The 13,872-nt window shown below is 36.2% G+C and overlaps 1 protein-coding gene across 1 annotated transcript in view; it reads right to left on the reverse strand.

The window, feature by feature from the left end:
• Positions 1 to 13,872, reverse strand: part of LOC145769626 (dynein axonemal heavy chain 8-like) — a 60,422-nt gene that overhangs the window by 38,225 nt on the left and 8,325 nt on the right. Inside the window, exons 2-12 of the mRNA XM_082581296.1 lie at positions 12,642 to 12,776; positions 9,078 to 9,165; positions 6,933 to 7,075; positions 4,585 to 4,780; positions 4,278 to 4,441; positions 3,515 to 3,691; positions 3,233 to 3,346; positions 2,842 to 3,051; positions 2,414 to 2,557; positions 1,834 to 1,973; positions 1,485 to 1,650 (exon numbers count right to left, since the gene is read on the reverse strand). Coding sequence (XP_082437422.1) covers positions 1,485 to 1,650; positions 1,834 to 1,973; positions 2,414 to 2,557; positions 2,842 to 3,051; positions 3,233 to 3,346; positions 3,515 to 3,691; positions 4,278 to 4,441; positions 4,585 to 4,780; positions 6,933 to 7,075; positions 9,078 to 9,165; positions 12,642 to 12,776 — 1,677 coding nt within the window. The remainder of the gene's footprint in view (positions 1 to 1,484; positions 1,651 to 1,833; positions 1,974 to 2,413; positions 2,558 to 2,841; positions 3,052 to 3,232; positions 3,347 to 3,514; positions 3,692 to 4,277; positions 4,442 to 4,584; positions 4,781 to 6,932; positions 7,076 to 9,077; positions 9,166 to 12,641; positions 12,777 to 13,872) is intronic.

Below are 13,872 nucleotides of genomic sequence, written 5' to 3' on the forward strand. Positions count from 1 at the left end.
CTTTCGAAGTACAGTTGTTGGCGAAGCAGAAATATTTTTTTCTCCAACAGTTGATCGCTGCAGATCGGATTGTTGGCGAATCGACACTAAACGACGGTCTGCTTTAACACAGTCACTGGTACTGATCGAAAATGAACGTTTTTTAAGGTAAGCTTTTCCTCCTGCAAGATGTTTGGGAGCAGGTTGGTAATCCAGGTCGAAATAGGCTGACGTGTCCCTAACATTATCACTCGTCTCTGCATCCAAAACATCATCGTTGCTCTCATTAGAATTTATATTTAAATCGAACTGGCGCGGTCTCAACGAATTGAATAAAACTTTAGAATTGGATAGGCCTCCGTTTATTGTAGCTCTTAATTTACTGGATGTGGGGTTCTTAATATCATCTTCCGCCGTGGTGCGTAGCTTGAGCTTGATTACACTCCGCAGCTTGTGTATATTAAACAGTGCATCTTTGGATGAAGATAAAATCATTCTTCTATCGGACCTTTGATCTTTCAGAAACATAATTTCTTTTTCTGGAACTCTGTGGTCAAAACTGCAACTACAAATCAGCTTACCTTTATACGTTTGAAATATATCTGGTATTTCACACCGGCACTTGGTTATATCAAAGAGCTGGTCGAGCCAGCCATCGCTGATTGAAATAAGTTTGAATTTCTTGGCACGTTTTCTTGCCACAGCAAACTTGTGAATAAGTTGCTTCAGTTTTGTATGGATACTTCTCAACTCGATAGCAGGCAAGCTGGCTCTTCTCCACAGTTGAACTATGTCATTCATAACTACATCTTGTCGTGTCTGTATCCATCAAAAGCTGCTGAATATACTGATAGTGCTCTATAACTTCTCTACACGTTGGTAATGTATTTCCAAGTAACTTTTTCGAGACTATCAGAGACTTAACCTCAACAGATCTCAACCATGCCATATCCCTGCTTATACTGCATTTAAAACTGACCAACTAAATTCAAATTGGAAATTGTTTTTATCCCTTAAGACCCGTATTGTCAGCAAACAATTACCATTGTTATTACCAATTACCGAATTGACGTCACAATTGTAATTGTCATATAGCTCGAAGATTATAGATATGGAATGGATGTAAAAAACAATAAAAAAGTGTTTTTCTCAAATAACTTTTTTTCTGAAGCAGATACGACTTTAAACACTCTTAAGTAGAGAAAGGAAATCGTATATTCGGCATCATTTGATACTAATTCCATACGTCTAGCCCAAGTAGTTTTCGAGATATTGAAAAAAACGCGAAAAATCGCGTGGGGCACCCTCAAGATGACGTCATAATGAAAAAATAATGCCAGATTCGTAATCAGCGGCCAAAACTCCATCAGAAAAAAAGGTACTTGTTTTGAAATTTAAAAGTGGTGAAATTTTGAAACACTCTATCGCAACAATTACATTTGGTTTTTGTAATTTTTGATGTGTTTTCTAACGTAATTAAAACTTAAGAATTTCAAAATTGACACCTGCAAACAAGGTATCTTCAACTTCTCAAATCGTTTCAAGAGGAGCAATGCTTGTGCTGCAGATTGGACTCGATCAAAACAACCGTCCATGAACGACTGGAGCTGGCATTCTAAGTTGTGAATAGATTCTCGAAAGCTTTCGAAATCGTTGTCAAAATCCACTTTCCTGCAGTTTATTGAACAGCAAATTCATTTTTAGCACTGCTTATTAACTGAACAGGTAACATCGGTTGGTGAATAAAACTTTAAGTTGATCAGAAAATTATTTCTCTGTAATTTCACAAAAATTCAAGTAGCCTTGCCATTTTATGACTACGTATGAACAGTTTTACGATGCTAAAATGTTAACCTGTGATCGAGAATATCATAAGGTTTCTTTTTTGTGTTGGTAACAACAGCAAGAAACTTGTTGGAGAGACTATCAATTCCTTCTATTTTGCTCTCACTCAACATGGAAAATACTTCGATGGTTTGCAGTAGCTCCGTTATCTGAATAGTTAAAACTTGATGAACCATGTGTTTCAGAAAAATACAGAATGCTTTTGGAAGAAAACTCACAAAAGAAAACATGCTACATAAGCAGTCGACAAAAGGAAATTAAAGAAATTTTGGCATAAAATGATGAGTCTATTGACTGATGAGTTTAGACTCATCAGTCAATCTCTGGTATCATAACAACTATTAGCCTTTTCCTTTATGGAAAACAAACACGGCTGTAACAAAAACACTGCAATATTTGGCAATGTCAAACTCTTTGAAATGTTGTCTTGCTAAGTAACGTAAACATTACACAATAAGCCAAAATAAGACATAAGAGCACCATTGCAACACACAAAACTAATCTGAAAGTAAAAAACTACTAGGTCTGGAAAAAGAAAGCAGATAATATAATCAAGATTCTAATTAGATTTTGATTTACTGTGACATACTTTATTGAGTCTTCTACAAAAAGTATCAAACTTTCCGAATATGTACATCTCAGAAAAATCAAGGTTTCGCTCGGGTCCGGTCTGCAGGTCGATTTTCATTTTTTGGAATCCGTCCACATATTGCTTGTACAAGCTGATGCAATCCTGTACAAGGACAGAATATTCGGAAATATGAATGTTGAAGATGCAGCGTCAAAAACATACCAATCACTAAGAAATTGTTTCTTTGTGAAGAAAAGGTATGGGCTAGTCTATGAAGCAACATGCACAAAATTGTTCGCATAATACAAGACAAAATGGTAAAATACAAAATTAATTTAAAAAAAGTTTGTACTGTGATTGATCTAAAATTGCAAACAGGTTACAAACCAATAAAGCAAACCACCTTTTAATGGATAAAAGTTAGTTCTACAAAAAGTACGACTTACACTGATCTTTTTTTTCACATAAAAACTATCTTGATCCCAGATGCGCTTTTGGCCATTCTCAGTGATGTACTTACGACAAGCCGTCACCATTTGGTTGGTTACTTTTATAAACAATGACGTCATTCGCTGAGAGGTGTTGTAATAACGGGATATGTTGTGTATCATACTGATGATATTGATGAGCGTCGGTATCACTTCAACCATGCTTACCTAGAATGAAAAAATAATGTTTATTTTGTCAATTGTGAGTAATGAAATTTTGACATGATAGCCTGCAACAAATAACTTATCCAGAATCACACGACTTGTTCAAAAAACTATAGCCTACTGTCTACAAGACATACAATGACAAAAAAAGCAATTAGATATCTAAAGAAATTAAAAAGTTTACAGGATCTGAATTGTAGAGTGGTGTACAGGTCTTCTCGAGCGAATAAAGGTACTTGACATTGTCTTTTGCTTCATTTGCGTGGTCAGTGATCTGGACATCCATTCCTCGCCATGCCTAAACAAGCAATGAACTAAATTGAATCTAATTGGGAGTTTCGATTTATAGTATGAAAAATAACTTTAGCAAAAGCTAATGCATAACAAGCAGTCTACAACACACGCATTTGTTGATGTGATGCAATAGTTTAATGTAGATAGATCTACAGATCAAAGTTAAAAGTACCTTCAAGACTTTCGACTTCGCCAAGTGCAAAGTGTTGATGGCAGCCTTGCAACGTTCACCTTTAATATGTTCGAGTAAGGAGTTGAACTTTGACATTAGAAACCTCCAGTGTTCAAGCTCTGCCAGTGGACCAGTGTCATCTGCTTCTTTACGCATTTGTTCGCTCTCCGCAAGAACCTTGTAACAAAAGTAACATTGAAGACAGACAAATATCACAGAATTCAGATTTACGAAAAAAATACCAACTGCAAAGTCAAAGAACTTGATCGATGTCAAGTACGCTTTAAATACGCTCATAAGACGATGGATAATATGTCATACTTTTTTGAATAACATGAGATGTGAGCATGTGTTATAAAGGTACATGTAGTGTTGGAGAGGGTGTTATGAAGGGTCGTGTCCGTTCGAGGGAAAAGATTTGGAGTAAAATCTGCCTGTGAACAAGCTCCCGCTACTGGGAAAAACCGAGAAACAAAAATGATTGAAAAACAAAAATCAATAAAATAATCATTTTATGAAACACGACCTTTTTTAGGTTAGTCGAGTAAAAAAAAACGAAATTCGATATATATCTTGCTACATTTCGAGGCATTAGCATTAATTGTTAACCTGCTTGCAACTCAAAATCAGCCTTATTAATGGGCGGAAAAAAGAACGCACGATTTACGATTCCTAAATTCTTGCTAAAATGATTTAAATTGGCTTGTTAGAAATGGGAAACGTGAGGTAAATTTCTGTATTAAATTTGCAATAAATCGAAAACCTGTTCGATTTGTTTTCTCCAACCAGACACAAGTTCTTCCACTTTTGAAATCATTTCAGGGTCTTTGGAAGCATTAGCACAATCAGCCGCTCCTTTGATGTGGCTGAGATCAATTTCGACACAATCATGAAGATGAACAGCTCCGTCAACATTCATTTGGGCACCTATTGATTTACACGAATAGCTAATAAAATTGATTGATTCGTTTATAAAGTATCGACAAAAGATTCTGATAGAATAATAAATTTGTAAATTGGTTAAATTTGATCATTGAGAATAAAGTGCAGAATCTGAGCATTTCACTTACTATCTAAATAATGAACGAAATTTTCCACGCTATGAACAAAGGTTTCTTTGGTTTTCTTGCCGTGGGGGGTTTCTGTAAGATGGCCCCAGTTTGTCATCGCCTGTATTGTAGGGACATAAACTTTGGCCATCAACTGACGAATTGCTGGTAATAATCCGCCATTATCAGCTACGTCCAAAACACCAAAATTTATTTCCTGCAATAGAAAGACAACATATGACAAAAATTGCTATCAAACAACAATGCCGTCAGTTGTCTTTTTAACTGATGTTTCTAAAAGGAAAAGAATCATTCATTTTGAAGAAGATAGTATTACCAACACCACCTTCAAGAAGCCTATATAGTCCAATCGTGATGTCATGTTAAAAATATTAAAAAGTAATTTCTTTCAATAGTAATACACCTTTTCACGGCACTCGACATAGTATTTATGTCATGCTATTTGAGTATGAATGAAAATCGCCTATCGTGAAACTACGCATATGGATTGTGACATCCATTAGGTAGCAATAATGAGGTGATTTTTCATTATCACAGAGTCCCATAGGTTGGGTTGCTCTGAGTGCAAGCAAGTTGAAGTCAGTCCACACGGTGATGTCAGTCAGCTTAACCATTTAAGTGCGTAATAAATATTTCGCTACTAATAAGCACGTAAAGCTGATTTTGTAGTTGTTGGTTCATTTTGTCTTTTGGATTAATCCGAAGAAATCAATATCGGACTATTGCTTTCAGATGTAATTGCATTATTACGCTACTGCAGTGTTTGTCAGACTGCAATTGCTTTTGGAAACAATGTTTGTCGGTTCCCTCACACGCTGCAATAGCGCCCTTCAGACAAAGGCGAAGACCACAAAGCGAAATTACGTGCGTCATGAAAAACTACGGTATCAAAATCGACTATTGTCGCGATGCACAAAGTGAGAACGACTGGCTAGATCGACAATTGTCGTGATGCGTATCCTGGTTGATTTTCGTAAGCATGCAATGGAAGGAGGGTCATAGCCAGTGTAGGAGGGTCTGGAGGCATGCCTCCCCAGGAAAATTTTGCAAATTTGCCTTAGATTTTATAGCTTTTCTTGCAATCTGAGCCTTACTTAGCTGATAATTGTTTGAGCTGTTTTGTAAAAAATGAAGTTTGGAACGCACCATGAATCCAATGTCTTAATTTTATATCTTTATCTTGCACTGCAGGAAAGTGGACTTGAAGCGTTATGCAGCGGTGTATGACCTTCAGCCAGGGATAGTCTTCAGCATACACCCGACCCGTTTTCTTGATGATCTTTTAAACTACTGTGCTTAGGTCTCAAGTAAGTTTATATCATACTATCTACAGTAGAAAACCGCAAGGACTTAAACTATGAGGACCAAAAGAAAAAAGGCCAAACAAATGCTAATCGGAAAACTAAAAAAAAAAACAAGCGTCCAAACAAAAATAGTCCGGCCAAACTTAAAACTGTTTAAAAACTCCGAATTTCTGATATTTAGTCCTAAAAATACCAATCTGGCAACCCTGTCTCGAGATCGTGATTTTTGGTTTGCATGCAATTTTAAATCTGCATGCCTTGGTTCCATTTGCGCCACGCTGTTGTAAAAGAAAAGAGTGGCGAAGAGGCAAATTGCATTATCAACGCATGCTAAGCTCGTCTCAGCATGCAGAGTTGCCAGGGTAAGCAAAGTTTCCAAATTTTGAAAACGAACAGTTGTTTCGAATATTGAAATTAAGAGAGCGAGGTGGTTCTGCTATTAACATTTTCAATTTCTACACATAAATGCGTTGCTTCTGAAAGATTTCTGATTTCATCAGAATTGTAAGGAGAATACGCCACTGATATTAGGCTACTGCAGTGTTTGTCAGACTGCAATTGCTCTTGGAAACAATGTTTGTCGGTTTCCTCACATGCTGCAATAGCGCCCTTCAGACAAAGGCGAAGACCACAAAGCGAAATTACGTGCGTCGTGAAAAACTACGGTATCAAAATCGACTATTGTCGCGATGCACAAAGTGAGAACGACTGGCTAGATCGACAATTGTCGTGATGCGCACTTAACAAGTTAGTAATCAGCTTAAGAATTTTATAAACGTTCTGAAAATCCACCTTCAAGTTTAAACAGGTTGGTTTAACACAGTAGTAATTTTATTTTTGTGAAGTCACTTCAATTAACGTTGGGCTTGGCATTGAGGTCAGAACTTGTTATATTAACATAAAACTTTTCGCATTATACACTTACACAGTATATGACCATGTAAAACAATTTTTAAAGACTAACAAAAACTCAACAAATTTGGATGTTCCATAAACCAGGAGTTTTAGCATAGTGGGTAAATTTATGAAATTACACTTTCATACTTCATGTATATTCCTCATAGCAAGAATTTGATCACCACGTGGTTTGATGAAGTACAAACATTGTCCAATGATTGGTTCACGCCTGCCATCAGTGATGAAAACTTTCATCATTTTTTCCGTTTTCTGTACAATTCTTCCAGATTCTGTGTTAAATTTGAAAATTGACAACTCAATCATCATCAATAAATGTTCTCAAATGATACAAACCAAAGCATACATAGTTTTGCTGCACTCAACTACTACACTACACATTGCTGTAAAAAGTTCTCTTCATGCAACTATAACTGATAATTAAGCCACACTTATTAAGATGTATGCTACCACAATTCCTGTAAGTATTAAATGTAACTTTTATGACTTGTGATACTGATCAGTGCTGTGTTGGAGTCGGGGAAAAAATATACGACTCCGACTCCAGCTTCAGTGTTGGCAGTATTTTTAGGGTTGGCAGATTTTTTTCATTTGTTTTTTTGTTTAAATTTACATTAATTAATGCTGACGTTCACAAAAACTGACGAGAACAAACATTTCTATCTTCTCGTAAAGTTTTAGAGTGTAATACGGAAAACAAACAACAAAATTTGGAAAAAAAAATGCTAACAAAAATATTATTGAGTGAACAAAAAAAATAACAGTAACCTCTCAAGTACAGGTAGCTCCACACAAAGTGAACTTTGCATGATATTTGACTCTTTTTTTATTTCTTTAAAAATAATATCTAAAAAGACATTATTAAAAGTAACTACGGACGGTGGCCAGTGTTTCGATCTTCCAATCTCTTCAGCGTAGTAAAATGAAAGTAGAAAGTTGTCTTGAAGTTTTGAGATGATGGTTTGTAAGAGTGATTTTAATCATAGGCCAATGAGGATTGATTTAATTTCGGACTCCAGCGAAACGTAATCTTACCGCCAATTAGAAAGTGTGATTTTTTGAGAAAAATTGTGCTAAGCAATGAATGGAATTTGGAAACAAAAGCGGTTTCGCTTTTGGAACAACCGCTTGGTGAAAACATTTATTACATGAGGTAGATTTTAACAAAGGCCGGAAGCTCCAGCCTCCAATCACAATCTTGCCTCCGGTGCATCACTAATTATTACATTAATATTTCCAATACTACTTTCCTTAGCTCATCTGCAAAATGGAGTAGGCCTACTTTGCAAGAAACGCTCTTTGCCTGTTCTGAAAATGTCTTTGGAAGTCATATTTTTGGGAGGATTTTTTCCACATAGGCTATTAACCATAAATAGATATTTCAACATCATTTGTATTAAATGCAAAGTTCATGTTTAAGTTCATCTGTCCATGCTAATTCTCTGTTTTCGCCTAATACCTTTATCATTTTTTATTTGTGCATGGCTATGTTGTTAGCTCCAAAAGCTGTAACTGACCTGATAAAGTCAAAGCGTGAAAGATAAAAAAGGTGCTCTGCCTTTTACCACCCTTGGGCAGTGGCGGCGACCGGTCTAGATGCTTGGGCAGGTGTCGAGCAGCCACTAAATAAATTCGTCATCCAGTCCACGCACACCATTTGGCGCATGGTAAATGGCGCAGTTGCAGATGGTGTGGTCTGCGGTTTGTTTCTCCTTGCCACACTCACAGATCGCTGATGAAGGAATTCCCCATTTGTGCATGTTGGAGTGGAACAGTCAGACGCCAGTGCGCAGGCGGTTGAGCCGCACCCAAGGCATTTCTTGGCTAAAGCATTCCGGTTGGATGGGGGCCGGTGTCGTAGATGAAACTTTGGAGTATTGAGGAGTTCTTCTTTCACTCCGAGCTCCATTGGTGGCCCGCCCAGATAACAGCACTGATGGATTGGTCTTCAACGGTTTTCATTAAGAATTGTGCGGCCTGTACAAATAGGTCTCTCGACTTCAGTAGCCGGGGTTGCTCGCATACAGCCGCATCATATTGCACAACTAGTAAACAATGCTTTGATGTAGTTTTATCTTTCATTACAATAATAGTCAAACGCAAATGATAATTCCAAGTTTTGTCAAACCTAAAAGGAGTCGCTTCAGAGCCCAGAGGAGCTGAAGAGCCGCAGGTTGCCGACCCCTGACCTACACCACAACAACAAATTTTGTCACAAAGAAACGAAAGTGATTTAATCCTATTACACCGAAAATGTAGAATAATGCAGAATACCTAATTTGGGAGATTCACCCTCTTGATAGAAGAACAAAAGCGCCTTTCTGCCATTCTTTCCAATAAATGAATCCAGCATGTCAATTTGCTAAAACATAATAGTTAAATTTAAAAACACATTATTTAAAATACTTACATAATCAAAACAAAACAGTTGACAAACTCGTTAATATTAATTCTAAAGTACCAGATACATTATAAACCCTGTGTTCATAAATAGATTGTGAAAAGGCTTATACCTAGGCCTACTTGGTTTTTGACAAGAGCTGGGTAATGGCGCTCTACATTTTAGCAGCAATAACTGCACAAAATTTTTGTTAAAGTAGCGGTTGCAGTAGAGACACTATTTTTTCTCAATGTAGTGGCAGTGGCTAGGCGCTACATTTGCTTCAATCATACTTGCGCTACTCTCCAATTAAAAGTTGAAAAAAATGAATCGTTTTTAGAGATTTTTATCGAAATACTTGCATGATGAAACTAACTGTTGGTTTTTTGAAAATCTCATTTTTCGTATGATGCAAACCAGGTATAAATGTAAAAATGTTTATTTTATTCGTTTTCGTAGTCATTTTGACGTTACCAGGTCTACTTGAATATAGAATACTTGGTACTTTCCAGTGTCAGCTCTAGACAAAAGTAGCTTATGGTTATAGGGACGGGCAATTTAGAATACCAAATCCGCATCCATTCGAATGTTAAACCGGATTCGGTATATATATCTCATGAAGTATTGTTTTCACGTCATATTTACGTTATTCATCAATGATGGTTTGCGCGCAAGCAGCGCAATAAATATGTTACACAAGCGAACACACGCTGATTGGCATCGCAGCTACCAGTTTCGGGGTTTCCCTGCAGAACTGTGATAATTTTATTTAGGAGTTGCTAGTATTTAGCTGGGATTTCGACACTACATGACCTGAAATTACAATAATCAGCAATTTTATTGCATTTAATAGTTGATGCAATTTTGCGTTTTTGCCTACATCTTGAGATCAAAATTTTGAGAGGACTTGTTAACACTAACAAATATCCTCAGTCCTCACAGAATCACATTTTTCGCCTCTAGTCAATTGGAGAATATCATTTCATATAAATCAGAGCGTTTCTGTCGTTCTCAAATCAGATTAAAAAAAATTAGCCCAAGTAAAAAGCAACTTAAAATTTATTTTTGAACGCCTATGCGTTTATGTACAACAACTTTAGTCTCAACACAAGAAACGTCGTGAAGTAGATTATAGTGATTGATTAATGTACTTCCAAGATTCCAACTGATTTGCGGCGATTCTTTATATTTTGTAACTTTACAACAATGTCAGGAAAACTTATAATGGTTAACTGTTTGACTTTGCAAGAAAAGTACGAAATTTTGTTTAGAAATATTTGGTTTGATGGAAACTATGTTTGCTTTTAAAAACGTTAAAGCAAAACTTTCGAGAACTGCAAGTAAAACAAGTAACGTAAGCCAACAAGCGCCTTTTGCTAATTAATATATTATTCTAAAAAAAAGAAGTAGAGCGAAAAACTGATATAATACAGTAGCCTAGTTGTGGTTATATTTATTTTACGTGTAAGGATGGTTTTACTGAGATTTTAAATGTGAATTGGCTGTCTAATGGATATCGGATGGATATCACAACTAATTTGACTATAATTATAATTTTTAGTTATCAGAAAGTGTTCATATAATATTGTAGGTCTATAACAAAAATGAATTTAATCATTACAGAATAACGAAACAATAAGAGGTTACGAATTAGGAGGCTTCAGTGTTGCTAGCTTTTAAAAGCTTGCCAAATTTTTCTGAAATTTTGTCTTTATTTATTTTTTAAAAATTAATTTAATTAAATTTGTAATTGAAGTTGAAACGGCCACTTTCACAAAACTGACAAGAACCAACACTTCTATTTTTTGATAAAGGTTTGGAGCGCAATACAGAGACAAGGAAACCAAATTTTGAAAAAGTATATACCTTAAATAACAAAAATTTTTATTGTTCATCATTTTTTATCAAACCGGAGTCGGCTGTTTTTTTAACGACTCCGGACATGCCAAAACCCACCGACTCCGAGTTCACTGCCCTGATTCTTAGGGATGGTTAAGGACTGCTCTCCACTTAGCGGCATCTAATGGATGGAATAGTTCCCCAGCAACAAGACTTCAACAATCGGAAACTTCACTCTGCCAATCTCGGTGACCGGGCTGCGAAAAATTTTTTCCCACGAACTTTTTATTACTTTACTTGGAGTTTGTATTAATACATACCGTGTGAATGTAAACATTTTGCTTTGGCGTTTTTGGTTAAGTGGTTTCGTCTTTTGCCTTATATTCGTAAGGACATCGGTTCGACGCCCAGCAAAGTTAATTTTTTTCTTTACATTAATTTTTTCGGTGAACAAAAGCTTTTCAAAAAATGTAAGGTTAAGGTTAATTCTTAATTAATTCGGAAAATCTTACTTTTAGACTAGTGACCAGAATCAATTTCTTTTCTCAACTTGACGAGACTAGGTGTGTCTCTATACAGGTTACGTTTTTTTTCAAGTTCAATGATTAGATTTGGACCTAGAGGGCGAAAATCGGTAAAAATGGTTACGCGCGCCGCGCGGTAACCAGTAATGGCTACACTTACAGAAATATGCAAATGAGACAAAAAGTTCGTGGGAAAAAAAATTTGCGACCGGGCCTGCGTCAGTGATTCAAAGCTTCTACAAGTATGCAAAACTGCCAGGATTAAGCTCTGCAAGAAGCTTTCCCAGTCCGAGGATAAAGATTCAATCAATCAAAGTCTAAATGGTAAATCTGCACTCTAGTCGACTAATACACGTTAATTAATTAATAAAAAAAGTAGAGAGTACCATAGTTAACTGAAAAATTCAAGTTTTTTCAATTTAAATTTAATAAACCTGAATTTGAACATTTAGTTTGGTACTTTGTACTTTTTTATGATTTTGTCCAACACTACTAAGCATCCATTTGGATCAAGTTATATTTTAGCAACTTATCGATGTCTTGATTATATCAGAAAAGCAAAAGTGCAAATTTTGTTTCAACATATAAATTTTAGACAGATTCTTGGTGCAAAAAAAACGATGGCTTTTTTAGTTTATTTTTTTTCAAAAATAAACGTGTTTGTTTTGAAAAAACGACTCACATCTCTAATCCGCAACTATTCAAAATGCGAATCTGCCGATCCCTGGTAGCACATAGATTAAGAAGTAAAGGGAGCAATTACATTTCAGCAACTGCTGCTAGCGAGTAGAGGAACAGCCGCTCTTTTGGCATATTGTAGTGATAACGCGCTACTTTCAAAGTAGCGGATGCCCAACTCTTAATTTTAAAAGTATGGATCAATGGTAACAAAAAAATAGGTCAAGCAACACGATCTTCATTAAATCATCGGTTGTTTTGCACTCAGTGAGATGTCCTTGCAACAGGTCGGCTGCAGTCAGTTGTTCTGGGACAGGTCGGTCGCAACAGGATGTCGCGTACCCAACAATTTATTGGTGATCTTTCGTATTTGGAAACAAATTTTACAAAAGCCATTTCTAAATGGTCGTTTCTTACCTCTGGACTGTCAAGAATGAATTCTTCTACAATTCCACTGTCCAGCTGAAGATGTTCAGCCACATAAGAGATGAGATACCTATGTGGTTGCCCAAATCGCATTTTACGTCTCTCACGCTCTTCACGAAAACGAGCCTATAAATAATGTATAATTTATTAACTGCAGAACGATATGCTATGGAATCAAAAAATAAAGAGCCAAAAATGTAGATACCAAACTCATGTTCAGCAAACAAACGTTTGGAAAACTATACTGTCTTCATCTTCAGTGTTATAAATGTAAGCAATCCCTGATGCCGCTTAGATTTAAATTAAACTGCGGCTGACGTCACAAAGACTCATCAACAAGCTATTATGAGAGCAAAAAACGTAATAGAAGTCAGGTTTTTTCATGAAATGATGCGTAACAGAAGTCAGTATTTTACGATAAGACTTTACGAAAAAAACAAATTACAATTTACTGGATCAACGAGATGGGTTTGACAAGTCAGAATAAGTGCTAGGCTATACGGTATATCAGTTCAACAATTAAATAAATATAATGGCGCAGATGCCAAGTCCAAGTTCAATTGCGGAGATTTTTTTTGATAAATAACGTTTCCAGAATTTTCAATTTCCTTGAGTCCTCTCCTCTCCCTAGTATTTCAACTTCTTCAAAATTAATCTTGTGGTCTGCATTGGTGCGCAAATGGTTTGCAACCTCAGATTCTTTTGAATTTCGATGATCCGGTTTGTGTTCTAAAATTCTTGTGTATAGATTCCTTTTTGTTTCTCCAATGTAATGATTAGATTAACCAGGCGTTCCAACGATATGCTATGGGTTTTTGAAATTTTGAAAAAAGTTCAATTTTCTTTCTATTCAATAGCCTACTGCTTCTTGCGTTTGAGGCTGCCGCAAGTCACGTTATTAAATCCAGGCACTGCAGCCAATGAATTGTGTGTTTATGTTGTTAAGGGTCGAATGCAAAAAGGTAGCTCAAAACTAGTTTTATAGTGGCTTAAGCCGAGTTTTGCGCTGCAGAAACTATTCTTACTTTGAGCCTAGCTTAAAACTCGTTTCATTCCAGGTTTTGAGCCACCAATTTAAGTCGCCAAAAATGGCGACTTAACAGCGGCGGATCTTGACTTAAAGCATTTTTGCAAACTGGATTTCAAAGGATTCCGGTGAAGTTGTGTGTTCGGTACCTCTAGAATATGTTCGGTATTCATTTCGTTAATGCAACTCTCGAGA

Source organism: Aplidium turbinatum, chromosome 4, assembly GCF_918807975.1.
Source record: "Aplidium turbinatum chromosome 4, kaAplTurb1.1, whole genome shotgun sequence".
Lineage (NCBI taxonomy): Eukaryota > Metazoa > Chordata > Ascidiacea > Aplousobranchia > Polyclinidae > Aplidium > Aplidium turbinatum.